The sequence below is a fragment of the Glandiceps talaboti genome, chromosome 11 (genome assembly GCF_964340395.1).
Source record: "Glandiceps talaboti chromosome 11, keGlaTala1.1, whole genome shotgun sequence".
Lineage (NCBI taxonomy): Eukaryota > Metazoa > Hemichordata > Enteropneusta > Spengelidae > Glandiceps > Glandiceps talaboti.
Window position 1 is genome coordinate 15,558,217 of NC_135559.1, and position 22,140 is coordinate 15,580,356.

The 22,140-nt window shown below is 35.0% G+C and overlaps 1 protein-coding gene across 1 annotated transcript; it reads right to left on the bottom strand.

The window, feature by feature from the left end:
* Positions 1 to 1,067: 1,067 nt before the first annotated feature.
* LOC144442070 (uncharacterized) lies at positions 1,068 to 3,041 on the bottom strand. The gene has a single exon (XM_078131340.1). The coding sequence runs from the start codon at positions 3,039 to 3,041 to the stop codon at positions 1,068 to 1,070; it is 1,974 nt and encodes a 657-aa protein (XP_077987466.1).
* Between the last annotated feature and the right edge of the window lie 19,099 nt (positions 3,042 to 22,140).

The window sequence follows — 22,140 nt, forward strand, 5'->3', positions numbered from 1 at the left end:
TGGTTCTATATTATATTTTTTCTTTTCATTTTTCCATCTTAAAACAAAATCTTTATTATTATGTCGTCCGGATAAATTCGACACGTTAACATCTTTGAGATCATCAAGTGCATATCCTAGAGATCTTCCAATACCTAGTCCAAAATTTGATGGCATATTATAGTATTTATTATTTCGTATTTTGTATATAATAATAATATACTATAATATTTAAAAACAATGAAGTTGTATATATATGAAAAATCTAGTGATATTACTACCAATTTTACAGAAACGCTGATTGGTTATAAACAGATACGATTATTAGAGTTTAAACTATATAATTCCTGGCATAATATTACGAAAGAAAACAATGAAATTGCTTTTACCGCTAAACTTAAACGATCAGTTAAAAAAGTAGAACCGGGTAATTACAATGAAGAAACATTATCGCTTGCGATTGGTAGATCGCAATTAATTAATTTTAAGAGAATTTTAGCAACGGGAAAAACACAGATGGTACTCGGTGATAATGTTAAAGTAGACTTTTCAAAGCCAAAGAATTTTGCAAGATTACTTGGTTTTGAAGAAAAAGAATATAGTTCATCAGGTATTAGTCCAAACAGAGCAAATTTTCTTACTGTGACTGAATACGTAGTCCATTGCGATATTATAGATACACCTACTAATTACATCAATGGGAAAAGGTCTAATTATTTACAAATTTTAATGTTAGAGGACCAGGATGATATAGGAAAAGCTACTACTTATTCATTTCCCGATAATATTCCAGTACCCATCAATCAAATGTATATAACTAATCTTCGAATTTGGATAACTGATCAAAATAACAATCCAATAGATTTTAATGGTCGGCCAATTTCATTTCTACTCGAGCTAACTTAAAGGTTACTAACAGTTACTAACGTTTACCTAAATCAACGTGACCATATGCTAACGTGTTACGATGATCGAGAACATAGCGTTTATCATTGAAGCAACTCAAAGAAGTCTTATTGATTGTATAACTACCGATCTGATGATTTATCGATCGAATAGTGTTCATAGAATGTCTCTGTTGTAAATTTTCAAAAAGGACAGTCATATTCCTCGTGAGTAATATTCTTTTTAATAACTATCTTTTTAATACCTTTTGCTTTTCGGGTTGACGAAGTTTCTGTGATATAAGAATACATTTTACTTCGAAGTCCGATAAATTCAGTGATTGGCAAACCGGCACATTCATCTTTCATTTTACCGATTACTTTTTTATTAAAACCAAAATAGTATGGACTCTCAGTTGAGTAATCACTATTATCGAACAGGTCTTTGTCTCGATATAAATCTTTATAGGGATCAACAGCTTTAATTTCATACATTAATGAGTCAGTATCTGTGAATAACAACTTGGCTAATGAACCATATTTTTCTTTGATATAGTTGTAATGAAAGTCATACATTAAAGTTTTGGATAAATCAAGAATACTCATCCCAACATATAAAGGTTGGTTTAGGGTTAATCTTTCCTTTTTGTTTTCAACAGCAACCAATCCTTTAGTTATAATTTTTTGCGTAACAAACGTTGGCTTAGATACTAATTTTTTTATTTGTTTTTCTGTCGTACATAATTTTATATTACGATGCTTACGTACATTCATCATGGTTCGTCCAAATACAGAGTTATTCATTAGTTTGAAGAAATCTTTTTCGAATGCATTTTTAGCTTTCTTTCTTTTTTCCGTGTTAAATAAAATGTATTGCGACATCCACTTCGATTGGTTAAACTCAATAGCTCTATGGATTTTAGTGACTTTTAAACCGAGTGATAAATATTGTTTTAAGTTTTGGAAATGAAGTACGTAATTCCTTTTTGGTTTCAAAGTTGTAGTTAATTTCTCTATATTTCCGCATTTGATATTAAATAAGTCACGTATCTTTTTATTATGCGGAGATAACATATCTTCGGTAATACATAGTCTCTCAGGAGCTAAAGGATAATCGTTATGGAGATCGTGCAACTCGTTAGGATACTCCAGATCGACTTCAAGAATTAATCCACGTTCACTTTCATTGGTATAATTATCTAAATCAAGCGAATCAAGCTCGCCAAGGCCATTTACATCAACCCATTTAAATCCATCCGTTGGTAAAGATTGAACCATTGCCCAACCATATAAATTATTTACATCTAAATACATTATGTATTTTGATTCCTGGGTTGGATCATGGTCTTTCATATATGGATTGTTTGCCTTTGCATGGCCAGCGGATATATATGAAATACCTCCACGAAGACCCTTTTCTATAAAAAGATGCATATCTATATCCGTTAATAGTTCGAGATTAATTTTAGTCATTTTTAAGCAGGCATCCCAGGATAATCCTGGAGCGCTGAAGTAATGACAAGGGTCGAGGTTATAGTATAGATTGCATGTTTTTCGGAAATTTTCAAATACATCAGTTAATAAAAGTACATCAGTTTTAAGGTACAGATCATGGTAATCACCCATAGTTTGCATATTAAAATGCTTCCATATATCTTGCGCATGCTCATAATCTTCATCGGTAATACCAGTCTCATTTAGAATAGAATAGAATGTTTCCTTTAGTGGAAGATTAATATCATTGAATTTTTTGGTGGAATCCATATAATCATAAGGATATACACCCTTTCTCGTTAATAATTTTAAACTATTAGGGAATTCCTGTTCTGTGTATTTGAAATCACTCGTGTTATTAACGAGTTTTTCTAATGAAGCATTCAAGAAATTTAAACTATCTATGAAGACTAAATTAGTACCAACCATTATAGCCATAAACTTTTCCATAGAATGTGGGATAATACTAATCTTTTCATTAAAATTTTCAAGGGTTTGTACGATGAAATGACTGTCATATCCTTTTAAATTGTGGAATATAACGGGTATTTTCTTCGTTACTTGGAAATTAATATTACAAGATTCATGCGCTGAACCACGATATTTACCGGTAATATGACAATGATCATGGACTCGTTTACAATCTTGAGTCTCGTATGGTGTTTCACAAATATGACATTGCATCGCTTTTTGAAAACAATTTTCATCATTTGTACTCATACACAGAGGTTTGTTAAAATGTCGTTGTTTAATATTATTACAATAATCAACTTCCGATAACATCATTTCCATGAATTTCTTGGATGCCTCTGGCCCTCTGTAAATAACACTTTTTTTACTAAATGTGTCATCGTAACAACAGACTAGTTTATAACCGAAACTACATACTTCATGCTTTTGGTAATGTTGCGTAAATACCGTATTATTGCTAATAGTATTCACTTTTTTGGTTATAGATTCAAAATCTGCGTAAATAACAAATGGTGCATTTAATTGTTTAGGGTAATTTTTAAATGATAACCATTTATTTTCTTCGGTTGGTAACCGTATAGCCTGCGTCTTGTTTATTTCAAAACAAATGGGACTATGTTTATTTAAAATCTCTACGGTTGAAAAATGCTGTAAACAATATCTACAGAAATGTTTTATTCCATCATGTTTTGTTATACCATGCATGAATCGATTAAAGTCTTTGATCCAAACATAATGTTTTTGGTTATCACCACGAGTTATTAGTAGTAAATCGAGATGATCTTCACTAGTTTGTTTACTAACGTAAATTGGATATGCTTGTTTATTATGATTATAACCAAATATGGAAATAGATATATTATTTTGGTTTTCGATTTTAGGAATTTGTTTTATGGTTACTGGAAATGTGATTCCTCTATAATCTAAATCGTTAATATGTTGTTTGTATTTAGATGGTCTATATTTATTTTTTTCAACTGGGAACTTATACGCTAAATGGCACCATTTAAAGCACTCATTATCATTATTTTGTATGTTAATGAGGCCCTTCTTTGCGTTTTGTAGTTCTTTCGGCAATTTTATATATGAGTTACCTTGTAAAGGTTCGTATCTTACAATATTTACATAAAAATTAAGGAGTGTTTTTATTTGCCAACCAGAACCTTCACGTAGCCATTTAGCGATGTGTTCAAGAATTCTTTCGAAACTTACGCTCATTTGTTCGTCTATTTGATCAGTATTTGTAATTACTAATGGACTACTATTAAAATAACCATTATTTGTTATTTAATTTATCTCTGTATCCATATTGTTTACGTTACTTACGTTACGTACGTTACCGTTTAAGTTGTATTTAACAAATTTTATATTCAAGGTTAATATTGCTTTTATTCCACCTTGATCTTCTAAATTTTGTTTTAAAAGTTCTTTTATTAAATATTTATTTTCAATTAATTGCGTATGAGGTTCATTCGCAGTAATATCAATTTCATATGACTTAACGTAGCCTCTAAAAGCTCTCTCGAGTTCACGGTATTTAGGTGGTATTAAAACACCACCAACGTGACGATAGCCTTTATTAATAAAAGTTTGATACGTATCATTCCCTATTTTAATCATGCGTTTTGTAACAGGATTAATGATATATTGTTCCATTAATGGTCGGGGGAGACCACTAGGTATCGACCAATCTAAGATATTCTCAGGCAACGGTTGTAGATTGCCATTCCGTATAAGTTTATTATATACGCGTCCACCGACCGTTATCATTCGCTTAGTGAGTGGGTTCAAAATCTTTATCATATAAACCCTAGGTAAATGTTGTAAATCGCCATTCTGTAAAAGCTTATTGTATGCACGTCCGCCAACTGTTATCATTCGCTTAGTGCGTGGGTTCAAAATCTTTGTCATATTGTATATAATCAAAAGATTTTAATATTCATATATAAATTTATTAGTTCAATTGCTTTTTTCTTCTTAACTTGTAAGTCTTATATACCTTATATAAACATTGAAAACTTGTTAAACTTACAACTTATTTTTATGTATGTATATATAAGGAAGAATAACTACTTAATCTCTCTTAAGTTGTTTAATACAAGGTGTACTTCTCTTTAAATGTATCTTAAAATGACATTTATATTTATATGCAAATCCACATTTACCGCAAATAAACTCAGGAAAAACACGTTTGCATGTTAAACATTCATTAGGATATTCACGTTTTCTATTCTCGCAGGAATGTTTTATATTTAAATGTTTTAAAAAATTATGTTTATGCCGAAAGCGTTTATTACACTTGACACATTTGAATTCTGGTGCCGACCTACCGCAAGTGAGGCAATTCTCTCGTATAAGACAAATCCGAAATCCAGAACAATAGTTTGACATTTCGATTAATGGTCTTTGTATGTATATACATATCTATTCTTATCTGTTTAATTGAATAACCTGACATTGATAACCTTTATAATCTGATCTAGAAACAGTATGTAACGAGCGAAAATATTTGTGACATGTTGAAACATGTTTAGTGTGTTAGCCTATCCAACTTACCCTGCTATGCAGCTACACTATAGTGACCTACTACGCTGCTATACTTAAACATTCCTGTGGTAGCCTGAGGCAGCAGTTGTGACCTGAGGCGGCAGCTGGGACCTGAGGCGGCAGCTGTGACCTGAGGCGGCAGTTCAATTAGAGAGATGCATTTTACTAATGTATGTAATTAGCCTACTCATAACAGCATGACTGATATAACTAATAATAGAGTAGCAATGAGGCCACTAAGGGGTTTAACAATGAGGTCACCATTTTGAATTTATGGTACGATTGTATGTATATACATATATATTATTATCTGTTTAATTAAACATCTGTGAGGTCACTAAGCGGTTAATTTACTTATAACAGCTACAACAAATTTAGTCATTTTTTAATCAATTTTTATGGATAAGATTTATTTGCTTTATAATACATTATATAGATATAAAAAAATATATTAATAAATTTATTAATATAGGAAAGAGACTTTATTTGGCTATATAATAGATTAAAAAGGGACTGTGCTGGAAATGTCCTTTTGTATACTACTACCTCGGTTATTTATATGCAACGGACTTCCATATGATCGGAGCAAATCGACTAATTAGTGTATTCTGGGACCAATAAAAATATTGTGGCACTGCATGATGACCTGATACATCCTCTTGAAGTTTCCCATGGGTATTTTGATAAACACTAGTACATTTTTTCGAAACGAAATACTAGTATGTTTACTTTGTTGCTAAATGCGCCGTTCAAAGGGCGTCATCAGTGAGTGGGCTAAAATATGCTATCATAACGGTATTGCAGTGCTCTTGTCGGCAAATTATAAAAATCAGATAAAGTGCTGAGTGATTACGATGTCCCTCTATGACGACACAAAATGGCGTGCTCAAGGTGGGACCGAAAATACCCGAAAACACTTGAAATAAATCCGAAGGGAACTGACTGAAAAGGGGTGTTTGCAGACGCATCTTAAAAGTTTTAAAACCAGAATACGTTTCACAAATGTGTCGTCTACCAATATATAGCAATAATAGTGAAAGGGGGCATTTTGAATCACATTTAATCTCAGATGTCAAACGTGGACAATTCTCTTATATGTTGTTCTACCTACTTCTCGTCATGTATTTGTACTGCCGTATGGTCAGGTACTACCGTATAGTCAGGTACTACCCAGGTATGGTCAGGTTGATTGATTGATTGATTGACTGACTGACTGACCGATCGATCGATTATGGTAAATTTAATCCAACTTACCAACTGTATTCATCATCAAAATCACTGCAATAATCTATATCCCTGAAATAGTAGGAATTAAAATAAAAAAACAGGTCTAGTTTTCCAAATACTGGACTCATAAAGCACAAATGTTAATACCGACAACAATTATACTAATAATCATAACAACAACAACAACAACAACAACAACAACAACAACAGTAACGAGGTTAATTTTAAACAGACATTATAAGTTAGGCTTGCATTCAATCAATTGCAATTGATGGTAAAATATGCCTCAGTGATTAGCATACTGTGGCACCCTTTAAATATATGCAGCAAAAACTACGTCCAGACCAGTATAAACTCAGTTTGCGTACTTTAAACCCGGATGTCAAACGTGGACAGTTATCTTATATTATACAATACATATATGTTGTTCTACCTACTTGTCGTCATGTATTTGTACTACCGTACAGTCAGGTACTACCGTATGGTCAGGTGCCACCCTAGCCATTTCAAGTTCTTTTCGTTAATTTCAGGTACTGCAAAATAAGTGGAGAGAGGTTGTAGTATATTATGATGTATTCCAACAACATTTCAGTATAACCAAATGAAATAGCATAGTGGGGGGGGGGGGGACTTGGTTAATGCCAACTTAACTGTTATCGTCATGCAACAAAAACAGGTCCATTTGCGGTAGTTTTGAGAAATGACTTTGGCAGGCAAGAACAGACGAGTCTTCCATTTTAAATCCCTTGAGATCATTCAATGTGATACAGTGTCATCCGCAGAATGAACTTCCTGGTATGTATGGAAAACGTCATTGAGTTATGAAAACAGTAGAGTTGGTTCTCAAGAAAACGTTGAATATGCCTGACATGAAGAGACAAAATCGACCTACCAAATTTTGAGAAAAAATATAAAGTCAAGCCTATATAGTAACCTGCTGTCTTCGTCCTGTTGTAACGCAAGGCAAAGTAACAATGCAAATACTTAAAATAGGTCGCAGGAACTAAAAATAATCTTCAAAGCAGAGCACGGTGTTTTATACCTAAGCGACGAAGTTGTGACTGGAAATCATGTAAAGCTACTAGGCATATTGATAAGCTGAGAATTCTTATCTATTTTATTGTTGTTATGGAACAGCACATCTATTGTTCTAATTTGGCACTAAATCAAACTATAATGCAAGGATACCAGAGATGATATGAAAATTTACAAAAACATATTAACAACAGGTGTTGTAGACATGCGCGGATCTACGAAATGTTATAATAACGTGTTGTTTCCTTGTTACCAAAATAATGAGGAAATTCGACATGCTTCAACATTTTTTTTCAAAGGACAGCACACGAATAAATAAATGACACTTTGTCAGCAGCAGTGTCTGTTGACCTAAAACTGTTACTGATTAAACTGCTAATTATTGAACTTTGGATCGAGAATGTAAAATTTTGTTAAAGATATGTCGTTTCTAAATACAGATTTTAATGTGAAATATTTGCCCTTTGTATGATTGACTCTGTGTAGTGACGGGAATGGTATATTTTTATAACAGGTGCAGCCAACGAAGGTGTTGAGTATATTGTCCATAAACTATAGTATGCAGTTATTAAGCTAGCATAGCCAAATTATGTCGATAGATCATCATCGTCATCATCATCATCATCATCATCATCGTCGTCATCATCATCATCATCATCATCATCATCGTCGTCGTCGTCGTCGTCGTCGTCGGCGGCGGCGGCGGCGGCGGCGGCGGCTTCATCTACTTCTCAAAATTCATAATTGTAGTCTTAGCCTCGCCATTAGACCAAATATAGGGTCTGAAGCAATTTTTGACAGAAGTTCCTTAGTGGTTTTGTACTACAAGTACTACAGTACTAAACATTGAATTTCTTTGATTATTGCCATGAACTATAATGAAAAAAGTAAACACTTTCAATCCTAATGTGATAAAATTTTATAAGAATAATTCGATAACGCTTCCTTGGTATAGAGATAACAGTTAATACACAACAAATATTATAAAAGGGAAAATCAGATAAAAAATTTATATTTCGGATTGTTTCAAATAATATTTGTTTCAATTGATAACATAAATTGAAAACATGCCGCTATCATTTCGATGAGGCTGTAATACGTATGCGGTGTAGTCAATATTGACAACTATATTTAATAATTCAACAGAATGTAATAAACATAGCAATAAATGAATTGAAGCAGTTGTGAAAATAAGGTACTCTAAAAACTGGTATTGCGGTGAACACACGTATGGTATTGTCCTAAAGTTCCAAAATTGCAGCTGAAACGTTTTTTTAACTTGTTAGATGTAATGACGTCATCATAATATTTTTAGGTTGAACAGTATTGAATCACTGGCTATTGATAAACATAGTAGTATATATGGTATGATGCAATATATCAAATCAAATTGACTTTAGGGTCCGCACCCAAAAAATCAGCTCTATAATGTATCATAATTTTAAACTTATGCTGTACTACTAATATTTCAACTAGAGTTCTAATTGACTTTGTGCAATGTCTAATTATTGGTATTTTAACAGTTTTTAGTGAATGTCTGATACAAAATAATAATTCCCCAGTTATAGCTAATGCAGGTCTATTTCAATCCTAGTTCTGTGATAAAGCCAATGAAGGTTATTTGGAATGTCTATCCATCCTGCTTTAGTAAATACTTCTTGTATTTAAAACATGTTCTGGTTTTGGGGTTCTAGTAATTTATTTTCAATAATTATTGCATCTGTATGGGGAGGGCAGTATTTTAGAAATTGGGAGAAGGGGAGGGTCACAAATCGATTGCGTTGACCCGTCCCGCTTGAGGGAACTATATACATTGTGATAAGTGTGGTCTTCACAACATTATTTTGCATAAATTTCACCAGTGGGATCTGACAGTAGGGTTTCAAAGATATCGGCACTGCGGGAAATGTAAACACTTCTCTGTACCATAACAAAGTGTCATTGACACTGTTTCAACTACCATGTTTTTCCTCCGCCAACCTTGAGAGATGAAGAGTCTGTGTTACAAAAAACTGTTCTGGATTTGTACATTGTACATGTTGATTTGAAAGTTCTGGTTTTGGTCTTAGTTTTAAACTGTCGGGAGTGTCTCATAATTCTTGCTGAACCATCGATGGTTTTAGCCTACGTATTACCTATTAGCTTGGTATTAGTGACTGTAACTGAACTTGAAGTGTGTCCTGCATGTTGTAGTGAGTATCTGTTACGTACGATTAACGTGTTGCTTCATGCTTGACAGTATGCCGCAACATCAAACTTAGGGGCCGTGTCATTTTAAAACTGACGCACAAGAAACGTAATTTCTTCGTTTTCGTTTCACTATTCGCACGTTTCCATAATTTATACACAGTTGATTTTGACTGTCGCACAACGACAGTGATGAACACGTTAGCAGCTTTCACAGCCATGCATGTTTCAACTATCACTTGAAAACATCTACAAATCTGTTTGGAATTACTAAACTACTGCTGAATAATTATTTCACATGTTTCAGGCGATCGAACCTTTTGGTTTTCACGTTAATAGAAGGATTGAATCAACATCAGTCGAACGATCAACTTGTTGTTAGTACTGAAAAAAAAACGTTCGCAATACCACGCTATCTACGACAATTTAGTCGAAGTTTAGAGGTCACGTCAAACGTGACATCTAATCGGTAATTTCCGGATTTACATTTGTATTCGTTTCACCTTATACCCAAACGTGGCCTAACTTAGAACATTTAGGTGCATTTTAGCGATGCCCTCTCCATAGTCTATTCAACTCAATTATCGTGAATGTCCTTTAAGTGTTGCCACTACGATTGAACGATCGGCTTGTACCACCCACCCTTCGGTAATTTTCGTTGACAAGGTCACATGCCGTAACGCGTACGTACTTAGTATAGAGTGCAGTGTTGTTTATATTTGCGTATGTTGGACCTCATCGTGTGTAAACAGCTAACCCGTCTAGAATTTGGCATAAGGTAATACTCAAAGCTAGAGTTGCAGGTACAAGAAAACAAATAATGTCTGCAATATTACATGTACAGTGTAACCCCTTGCTTTGGCAGTCGGTTTACGTGTATCATCCAAGTCGGAAGAAATTGGTTGACGTGTGCGTCCAAGTATCATCATTTATACTATAGTCGGGACGACCAAACAAACCGTAAAAAGTCTTTTGATTTCAGGAACATCTGTTTAACGTGAAAACCAAAAAGTTCGATCGCCTGAAATAATTATTCAGCAATAGTTTAGTAATTCCAAACAGATTTGTAGATGTTTTCAAGTGATAGTTGAAACATTAATGACTGTGAAAGCCGCTAAAACGTGTTCATCACTGTAGTAGTGCGACAGTCAAAACATGGAAGTTGAAACAGTCGTATCAATGACGCTTTGTTATAGTACAGAGAAGTGTTTTGATTTCCCGCAGTGCCGATATCTTTGAAACCCCACTTACAGATTCCACTGGTGAAATTTATGCAAAATAATGTTGTGAAGACCACAGTTATCACGATGTGTCTAGTTCCCTCAAACGGGACGGGTCAACGCAATCGATAGTAGGTAATTAATTGTCAGTTGCAAAGCGAGGAGAGACGTGGATCTCACAGGAGCAAAACGGCAATAGTTGGGTAAGGTATTAGGGATAACGTTGTAGAAATGTTGACCTCAGTCCCGAAATTTTCGGGCATATGCCCATATACTGTTTTAGAGTATTCTCTGACTTTCAGCTCAGCCAATGAGATCCAAGCACATGTATTGATTAATGCAGTGCCGATTTCACATAAATCCACTACCGACGTAGTAGTTGGGAAATGCCTTTAAAATTTTCAACGTGGTGGCAGTGGTGAACCATTGATTCTGGGATGTGTCCTTTTCCATTTCTGACAGCATTGAAACAAACTACGTTTGGAATATTTTGGAGAGGGTCATTTTTTAGAGATAGGAAATTTAGAGTGGGTTACTTTTTTTTTAAAAAGTACGACACAATTGGAGGAGGGTCATATTTTACGCAACAGCCTGAGCCTGATTTCTCCCAGCTCTCCCTCTTGTAAGTACAAATATGATTTGTATAATCATAAAACTTTATCGTGGCCATAAAGCATACTGGTAGAGATAAGCATTTATAGGATGTTTTGATGATATTTGATTTTGATATCAATATAAAATTCTACACGAGTTGGGAACAAATAAATGAACTGCTTTCAGCATAATTATCTTTTATATTACCCAAAGCACATAATGATGAAAAGGGTTGTTTTAATACACATTTGTGGTACAGGCTTTTATTAGACCACAGGGACTCATAAATGATTATAATGTAGTCATAGAAAAGCTGGTTTATTACACCAGCAAAGAGCAGATTTAGAAAAAAAACACAACACCAGCTTTTCAAATCATTACATTACAATAAAACAAAAAACAAAACAAACATTTGTATACATATATGGCCAATTGTAAGTTCCTGTTATTAGAGTGTGAGCTTCGTTGTGTTCCTCTGTCCTCAACGGCCTGCTCCTAACTATACTTCACCGGCTGCAATATTCAGGAGGCCAGACGTGAAATGTGTTGGCAAATGCGTGAAGGCGCTCGCTGATGGCGTGCCTGACAGTATGTTCAGCAAGAAATATGTCCTTCTTCATTCAAAGTTCAAAGGGACCCAATATGCTTAGAATAGAAAGAGAAACGAACTGAAAGTAAGCTGACAATAAATATTTATAGGGAAAGAGCATGTTTGAGTGATAGGTCTGCTGTAATCCATGGCTATTTGCGGCCATCATGACATTCAGATCCTTTAAAGAAATTTCCACATAGGTAACAAACAAAAACTGCTTGTGTCAATTTTCCTTTAAATCGTGGTATGTTGCACAATTATAAGAACTCATCCACTATATATATATATATGTCACGAATATATGTAAACAAAGGTTAGGGTCTGTGTGATAAACTAGGTGGGGGTCGAGTAACCGGAACCAAACAATTTACGTTCTTTATTTTGGTGGAAACTACAGGAGGAGATAAGACACCACACTACAAAACGCCTTTATCTAAATTGTATGGTCATCCGATCATACCTACCTGTCATATGTAGTGTTTGATATAAATTCTATTGGTCATATTAGAGGGCGTTTTATCTATTGACAAAGAAAATATGCACATGTAGAATTTAAAAAAAAAAATAGTTTACAGTAGACAATGTCATGCCTGTTGGATATCCAATGAACTTTAAAACCTTATATACACGTACACACGGTGTCCCCGGAAGCCTCGACCTGGACTAGTGCAGTGTAGTTTGGTGACCATTACAGAAAAGCTTCTGTACTCGAAGCGAAAAGTGAATGTTTTTTCTCACAATGCGTATATGTAACCCAGTCTCCACAACGACTCACAAGGTCATACAATTGAAGATTTGTGTAAATGAACGTAAATGTATAAGGCATACTGTCATCAGCTACAAAAAGGATCTAAACAACTCTTTTTCACGGTAAAATGCTATGTAATATGTCCTAAGGTTGTCGTTATGACAACCACCGAGCTCTCAGGTCTATTGGTTGAACACATAACAAACAAGTTGTCATGACAAAAAAAGCCAAGTTGAACGAATTAAGTTCAGAAAACAGAAAATTGCTTTGCATATGTCTAAGGTCCAGTTCCGTTGTTTGCTAATATCATGGCAACATTTCCTGAATTTTGCAAAACTGGTTTATGACATGTGATGAAATATAGTTGTAAGGAATAAAAAGTCTAATGAGATTGGAATTGTAAGTATTTGAGAAACACTAGGCAAAAATATATAGTTTTGACTCTGTCACAGTGTTAAATTTACAAATAAATAGGCGTTGTACATACTAATCAGTGGTCGATGTAATATCCATAAGCAGTACAGAAACAGTTTGAAATCGTGATCGCTGTTGTGGGTGCTACAAATAATACATTTACCTACAAGTGTTCCTATATTGTTCACTGTGTATGATATTACGAGTAAGTTATTGTATGTAACAAAACATTGTCAACAACCCGTTCTAGTTGCTGATAGTGCACCTTTAATCTGTATACTGATTGACATAAAATCACAATCCGAGCTTTGTGACGTCATCAAAATCAAAACAGAAGATAATACCATGTATTTGTAAGAAATGAGAATGTAAGAATTATTCAACTATCACCTGTTAAAAACCACCAGGATCTCATAAATGTCCGAAACACCAATAATGCAGTGGCAGCTATTGTAACATCTAACTGATCAGACTGCTAGGTAACACTGGAGTAAATTGTACAGTTTTACACGCACAAACATTTGAATAAAAAAGCATCCCTGGACAAAATGAAATTACTCAAATACATTTGCAAAGTAGCATTCAAGATTGCTACGATTTTATATCTATGCAATAGATTAAATCAATTGAGGTAGCCAAGCTAAATGTGGTCGATGCGAAATGTCTTTGCTATAAAATCTTTCTGTTTACTATAATATTTTGCATGTAAAGTTGGTTTTGATTCACGCCATCATAAAAAGATCACAGATTTGGGAATTTTGAGTTGACATAACTGTCAGCAAAGGTCAAAATCATTTCTTGCAAAAGTTTTCCGTGGGGCAAATATAAACTGGTGAAAATATCCAGAGGAGGATGATGAAGATCCCGAAAAACAAGTAGAAAAAGATAAGTAATACGATCCAGCAACAACCTTTTCCTTTGCAGTTATACCTATAGATAGAGACAGACAAGACAGAGGTAAGAGTAAAACAAACTTACCACTTTTAATGCTTAGTGCGTAGAAAATGAATGTTAAGCAACATGGCTGAGGAGGTATAATTATATCATTCTCCAATATACTTCTTCATGCAGAGAAAATACTTGTTACTTAAGGTTTTTTACTTCTCATCTACTCATCTATCGACTCGTAGCGACAAGGCTCCCGAAGTCACTTGTATTTTCCTTGGCTGAACGAAGAAAATTATTGAGTGACTGACTGATATATTGCTTGCTTGATTCCTTGATTGATTGATTGATTGATTGATTGATTGATTGATTGATTGATTGATTGATTGATTGATTGATTGATTGATTGGTTGGTTGGTTGGTTGGTTGGTTGGTTGGTTGGTTGATTGATTGATTGATTGATTGATTGATTGATTGATTGATTGATCGATCAATGATGGTAAATTTAATCCAACTTACCAAGTGTAATCATCATCACACCCAAAGCAACAATCTTGATCCCTGAAATAGTTGGAAAGGGAATTTAAATAACAAAACAGGTCTAGTTTTTCAGATACTGGATTCAAAAAGCTCAAAATGTCAATAACAACTAAAACATTTATAAGAAGAAGAACAACGACAACAACAACAACAACAACGTTAACAACAACAACAACAACAACAACAACAACAACAACAACAACAACAAGACAAACAACGCGAAGATTAATTTTCAACAGCCATTATATGTTAGACTTGCATTCAATCAATTGTAATTGATGATAAAAAATGCCTCATTGATTAGCATACTGCGGTACCCTTTTAAATAGATGCAGCAAAAACTACGCCCAGAGAAGTGTAAATTCAGCTTTCCCTTTAAAGGTGATTCAAAATGTTCCATATCACAACCTTAAATAGTGTTCTTTATACGTCTTATAATTAATGAAAAGCTGACTATTCTAAATTGCATGATAAGTGAGGAAAAAGAGATAAAACTGGCGATCAGCGGCGACCCGAGTAGTCTTGCATTTCCAGTTCCATTCCCTATTATTCTCCGTATCTCTTTTTGGGGATTATGGCATCATAGAGGGGATCGTTCCGTCTCAGTTAGTATAGTAAGCAATGGCAGGCAGTAGTAATTCTGACATTGTGATTCTCAGAATTAATCTCAGAGTGATGAAATTTTCCTTACAGATTTTCTCCTTCAATAATATCATAACTAGGCAAAGCCTGTTAACTTGCGCAGGGTAGATTCGTTTGTGACCTGCTGCCTCGCTCACACCTGACGATGATCATGATATTGTAGATATAATGAGCATAGTATATATAACATGCATCTGTAGTCATTGTGCCACAATGCATCCTTGGGTAGAACCACCAAAGAATCTTTACACAGTATATAGGATGCTCATGCGTACAACGTGGCCGCTTTGCGGCTGCTGCGCGAGCTATTAGCAACAATGGTGAAAATGCTAGTGATGTTGGAGAGTGTCGGTTCAAGTTGATTGCCTGTAAAACCCGTGATAAAAACTAGGCGCTCAAATACTGTTACAAGTCGATATCAAAATGCCTCTAATGATATATGTATTGACTAGTAATAATTCGAAACAAGTATAATGTTTAGATTATTGTTGATTCTTTCCAGTCGCAGAAGATGATTGCTACTAAAGTTCAGTGGTTTTGCAGTGTAGGCCTGTGACTTCCTTGGCGAGACAAAAAATGCAGCCAATCTAATTTCGGTGTATATATTTGAAACGAGACTGACCTGTAAATGTTTCACAGTTTTCGTTGTGGTCTTGTATTGTCACATGTTTGGATTGTGAACGCGAGTTTACAACTATTATTTTCGGCCGTGGCTGTCTTGGGCGCGATATTCTAGCCCGAGTCTGGGACCCACGTAACACCTCAGAAATTCGCATTCGGACTGAACAAAAGGAGGTCTCGTCGACTTTTGGGGGACTCGAGTTATTGCGTGTATTTTTTTGTCACAGCTATTTAATCATCTATAAGTGGGTAGTTTTGTTAGGCAGAAGTTTTGTTCCGGACAGTCACCACGGCTACGTCAGTAACACAGTTACCCGATCAAAAGTAGTCTATGTATGGACTAGAAGAGCTTACACGGGTTGAAATTTATCCATATTTATCATTTAGATATATTGCAAAATTATTTAAATAGTACAAAAATATTTTCTCTAACTTCAAAACAAGCAGAAATTGAAGGGGTCATGGCTCCAACCTAGTTGTAGTCTTTCTCTCATAGCCATGCGCTGGAGTCACGACCCTGATTTCTGACATTAATATTGTCCAATTATATAGAATATCATGTATACATGTGATTTGTTTATTTCCAAAACTGTATACATGATTCATTACAAAATTCTTCAAATGAATATTAACTAGGCGTGTTGTATGGAGTACTTGTTTTCGACAAGTGGCTAGCTAAAAATGACAACCTGAGAGTTATGACATTTTGTAATTCAGGAACAACTTTACTGCTGACAATAAAATCCGATTAATAAACCTTTTTCTTTAACATAACATCATTTTCATCGAAATTTAGCAAGTAATCATATGAACCTCGGTTATTTATATGCAACGGACTTCCATATGATCGGAGCAAATCGACTAATTAGTGTATTCTGGGACCAATAAAAATATTGTGGCACTGCAAGATGACCTGATACATCCTCTTGAAGTTTTCCATGGGTATTTTGATAAACACTAGTACATTTTTTCGATACGAAATATGTTTACTTTGTTGCTAAATGCGCCGTTCAAAGGGCGTCATCAGTGAGTGGGCTAGAATATGCTATCATAACGGTATTGCAGTGCTCTTGTCGGCAAATTATAAAAATCAGATAAAGTGCTGAGTGATTACGATGTCCCTCTATGACGACACAAAATGGCGTGCTCAAGGTGGGACAAAAAATACCCGAAAACACTTGAAATAAATCCGAAGGGAACTGACTGAAAAAGGGTGTTTGCAGACGCATTTTATAAGTTTTAAAACCAGAATACGTTTCACAAATGTGTCGTCTACCAATATATAGCAATAATAGTGAAAGGGGGCATTTTGAATCACATTTAATCTCAGATGTCAAACGTGGACAATTCTCTTATATGTTGTTCTACCTACATCTCGTCATGTATTTGTACTGCCGTATGGTCAGGTACTACCGTATAGTCAGGTACTACCCAGGTATGGTCAGGTACTACCGTATGGTCAGGTACTACCGTATGCCGACAGTATGGTCAGGTACTACCGCGGTATGGTAAGGTACTACCGTGTGGTCAGGTGCCACCTTATTAGACATTTCAAGTTCTTTTCGATAATGTCAGGTACTGCAAATTAAGAGGAGAGAGGTTGTAGTATATTAAAGATGTATTCCAACAGCATTTCAATAGCAGAGTATGAGAAAACTTGGTTTATGCCAACTATTATTGTCATGAAGCAAAAACATGTTCACTTGCGATAGTTTTTAGAAGATAACTGATATCAGCTAGCAAGAATAACTTAGTCTTCCATTTCAAATCCCTGGAGATCATTCAATGTCATACTGTGTCATCCGCAAAATGAACTTCCTGGTATGTATGGAAAACGTCATATAGTTATGAAAACAACAGAGTTGGTTCTCAAGAAAACGCTGAATATGCCTGACATGTACAGACACAATTTACCTACCAAATCTTGAAAAATATAAAATCAAACCTATATATTAACCTGCAGTCTTCGTCCTGTTGTCACGCAAGGCAAAGTAACAATGCACATAAAATAGATCGCAGGAACTATAAATGACCTTCAGCGCAGGGAACGGTGTTTTATATATGTTAGCGACGACGTGACTAGAAGCTTTATCCTATCTCCCTAAAGACCTTAGATCCGGGACAATGTCAATGGTCCACCTAAATCATGTTGATCTAAAGATAAATTCCAATTTATAACAAATGTGACATCTTTGTATATAAATCTGGACTTTGAGATAAACTGATAAGGCCAAAATAAAAAATAGCGTGTTAACCGATAACCCAACTGACCCCAGTTTAAGCTGCCGATCGACCCTTAATTTTTTTTTAAACATTTAAAACAAAAAGATACGAAATTCTTTGTCATCTTGACCCTTATGCTAGTCTCTTTTCTTTCCCAAGCGACGTAGTTTATCAAACACAGAAGATATATTTTGACCGAATCTCAATCACCCTACCTAGGAAACACAATGTTAATTGCCTTATGCATTTTACTCTACTTCAATGTTGTTATAGAACAGCACAGCCACTTTCTGATTTGTCGATAAACTATTATACTAGGATACCAAAGACGATCCGACAATTTACAAACATATTAACAACATGTACAAGACTGTGTAGTTGACGCGCAAAGGTCTGCCAAATGTTATAATGACGTGTTGTTTCAACTTTTCGAAATGCTTGAACAAAGATTTTTTTTTCCAAATGACACAGTATAGGAATTAAGAAATGGCACTTTGTCCTGGCAGAAGTATATGTTGGCCTAACACTGATAGTGACAGGACAATGGGGAGTGTGCTCATATGGAGAGAAGTGAAAGGGGGGTAAGTTAAACACGTAAATATCATACCCGTGTGCATACCCTTGGTCCCAAAATATCAAGGAGTGTCAACGGTTGCAGGGGGACGCCCAACTTGGTGGGGGGGGGGGGGTCATAATGCCGCTCCCCTATGTTGTAGTTTCCACATATACATAACGATCAATTAAACGTATACGTAGGATCAAAACAAGTGCCACCACAGGACATCACACATGTCACTGTCAACAGATCAACATGTAATGCCAAGGTCATATTCTGCTCACTGTGAAGGCGGCCAAAGGTCACTTGTGGGGGCGATAGCCCGGCCCTCATATATATCAGAAGAAAGCCCGAGGACTAGATTAGCTAGATTATATATTGAACTATCAAAGGGAAAAGAGATGCCGTTTATGGTTGAACATAGTCTGGCACAGTCCCATTGGAATTAATTTTTCTTCACAATTTTCGAGTGTTTTGAATTTATTGTTCATTTCAGATTTTGTAAAGAAAAATGTTTTCAACCTTTTCATCCTGGTTACAATCAGTGACTTCGCACTGATATGTTTTAATGAACTAAAATGTGGTCAATAAGTTAATAGTAACGGGGTACAGAGAATGATAGACAGGTCCACCGACTACTGTAGCTAATCAGACTTATAAGCGCTTAACGTAAACAAAGATTAGACAAAACAGCACTTAAGATTAATTTGCATAACATAAACAGCTGCCATGTGACTTCTATGCACAACTTTAGAGCTACATATGAATAAATATAAGGTTGCGAGTGTGATGATCTCATCTCCATATCTTCATCACGGGAAGATCACTGATAAAAGTCTATGGGCGTATAGATCACCCGACTGTTTGCAATCACTCACACAGGTCACCGTTTCACACAAAAGAACACACTTGTGGTAACATTTATTTATTCAAATCAAGAGTGAAAAAGCTCAAAGAGTTGAACAAGTCTAGGCTGAACATAGAGTTGTGGTAAGTTCTAATTCCTCTTATTACCTGCTGCAAGGGGAGGTTATGTTATGTTGTGTGTTCAATTGTCTGGCTGTCTGTCTGTCTGTCTGTCTGTCTGTCTGTGTCTGTCTGTCTAGATCTGTGTCTGTGGACACGACATCTCAAAAACTGCAGGATCGATTTTAATGAATCCTGGTACACATCTTTCATAAGCAACAACAAATGACGATTAATTAGTCATTTGCATAATTAAAGGTTTTTAGTACTTTGGCTATATCCTACAAATGCACTATTCAAATTCAACAAAATTTAGTACATACATTAAGCATAACAAAGACCATATGTGCTATAAATTTTGTTGATGTGGCTTATAGTTTCAATGAGTCATTTGCATAATTAATGAGTTCTGTAATTATGCTATATCTTAAGAATGCACATTTCCGGCTCCCTGTAGCGTAGTGGTTAGCGCACAGGATTAGCAGTCGGGAGGTCACGGGTTCGAATCCCACTGGAAACGGGGGATTTTCTGTGACCGACCCAAACCTAGGGTGAGTGTTCTACAGACTCGATGGGTAGGCTGTATCACTCAGCCGTGTCTCACTCACAAGACGAGTGCGAATTTTGGGGGGGGGGGGACTCCTGGAGTAATGACTCGAACAGTCGGGGACGATTACTCACACAGAGCCCGCAGGTGGTATGCCGGGCCTGGGTGACTCTGGGATAGCCTGTGGACTGACTGGGAAAGCCTTGACAGTTCCACAGCAACGTGATATAGAGCGTGCAACATAGCCCTGTCACGAGTCCCAAACCCGAATGGATCTCTGTAGCATTTGTGTGTGTTTGTTTGTATTTGTCTGCATAACAGAAAATCGCTGGGAGGAATTCCCAGCACAAAAAAAAATTAAAAAAAGAAAAAGAAAAAAGAATGCACATTTCTCATTCAATATGATTTGGCACATACATCAACATCATCCATAACAAAGCACACATATCCCATAATGCCAGTTGGCATTGTGTTTAGTTTTAATGTTTAATTTGCATAATTAATTATTTACAATTAACTAGGCTATATCTTTAGAATGCATACTTCAAATTTAATTTAATTTGATATATACATTAAACATAAGATGTGCTATAATGCTTGCTGATATAGATTATAGTTTCAATAGTAATTTGCATAATTAACGATTCCAGTAATTAAACTCTTTCTAATTATAATTTCTATATGAAATAGAACATTATCCATTATGATATTTCAACCATTATATTGCAGAGGTTTATCCTGCGAATATAATAACTGAAAACTTTAATCCATACTTAACCCTATCTGTTAAATAACATTCAACAGCAAGCATGAAAAATATTAATTTTTTGAATTGAAATTATAGTTGTGTACAATATCAACACACGGTCGATTTCCTTATTACAAATCAATTGACAAACTCGGTAATATAGATATTAATATCATAAGCATGCAAGTCACATGTGACACGGAGCAGCACATTCAGGAATTCCAAATGAACTCGATCGCAGGTTTTATCTTACATAATATGCGGTCGAACGGAACTGTTACAAGCAATAAAATACTAATGTACGTATATGTCGATAATACAAATCTATATATTTTGTTACTTATTTCATGCATGTAACGGTTTGGAAAAGGTTGCATGTCGGATTTGTTTCAAATTATGACGGTGCCTGTTGATTCAAACATGAAATGTCACAATATACTAACCATAATCTAGGCAAAAATACTATTCTTTTAAACATATTCCAACTTCGGAAATTGTTACCTGACAGTGTACGTCATCTTTCTTGTATATATTATATTGCAGAGGTTTATCCTGCGATATAATAACTGTAATGTTCATTCAGATTTAACCCTATCGGTCAAATGAAAAGCAACAATAAGTATTTATTTACAAATTAATATTTGTGTAATATATCAACAAAAATCAATGGAAAAACTCGGTAATAGCAATTATATCATCTTAATAATAGTTTAATATCATAAGCATGCAAGCAACATGTGACATGTGGCAGCGCATTTAGGAATTTCAAAGGAACCCGCAGGTTTTATCTTACGTAACATACGGTCGGACAGAAATGTTATAAGTAGTAAAATACGAATGTACACATATGTCGATAATACACATCTGATCATATATTTTATTATTTATTTCATGCATGTAATAGTTTGGAAAAAGTTGCATGTCGATTTTGTTTCGAATTAAGATGTTGCCTGTTGATTCAAACATGAAACGTCACAATACAATGTACTATACATAAGACTGGCGAAAAAACCCAAAAAA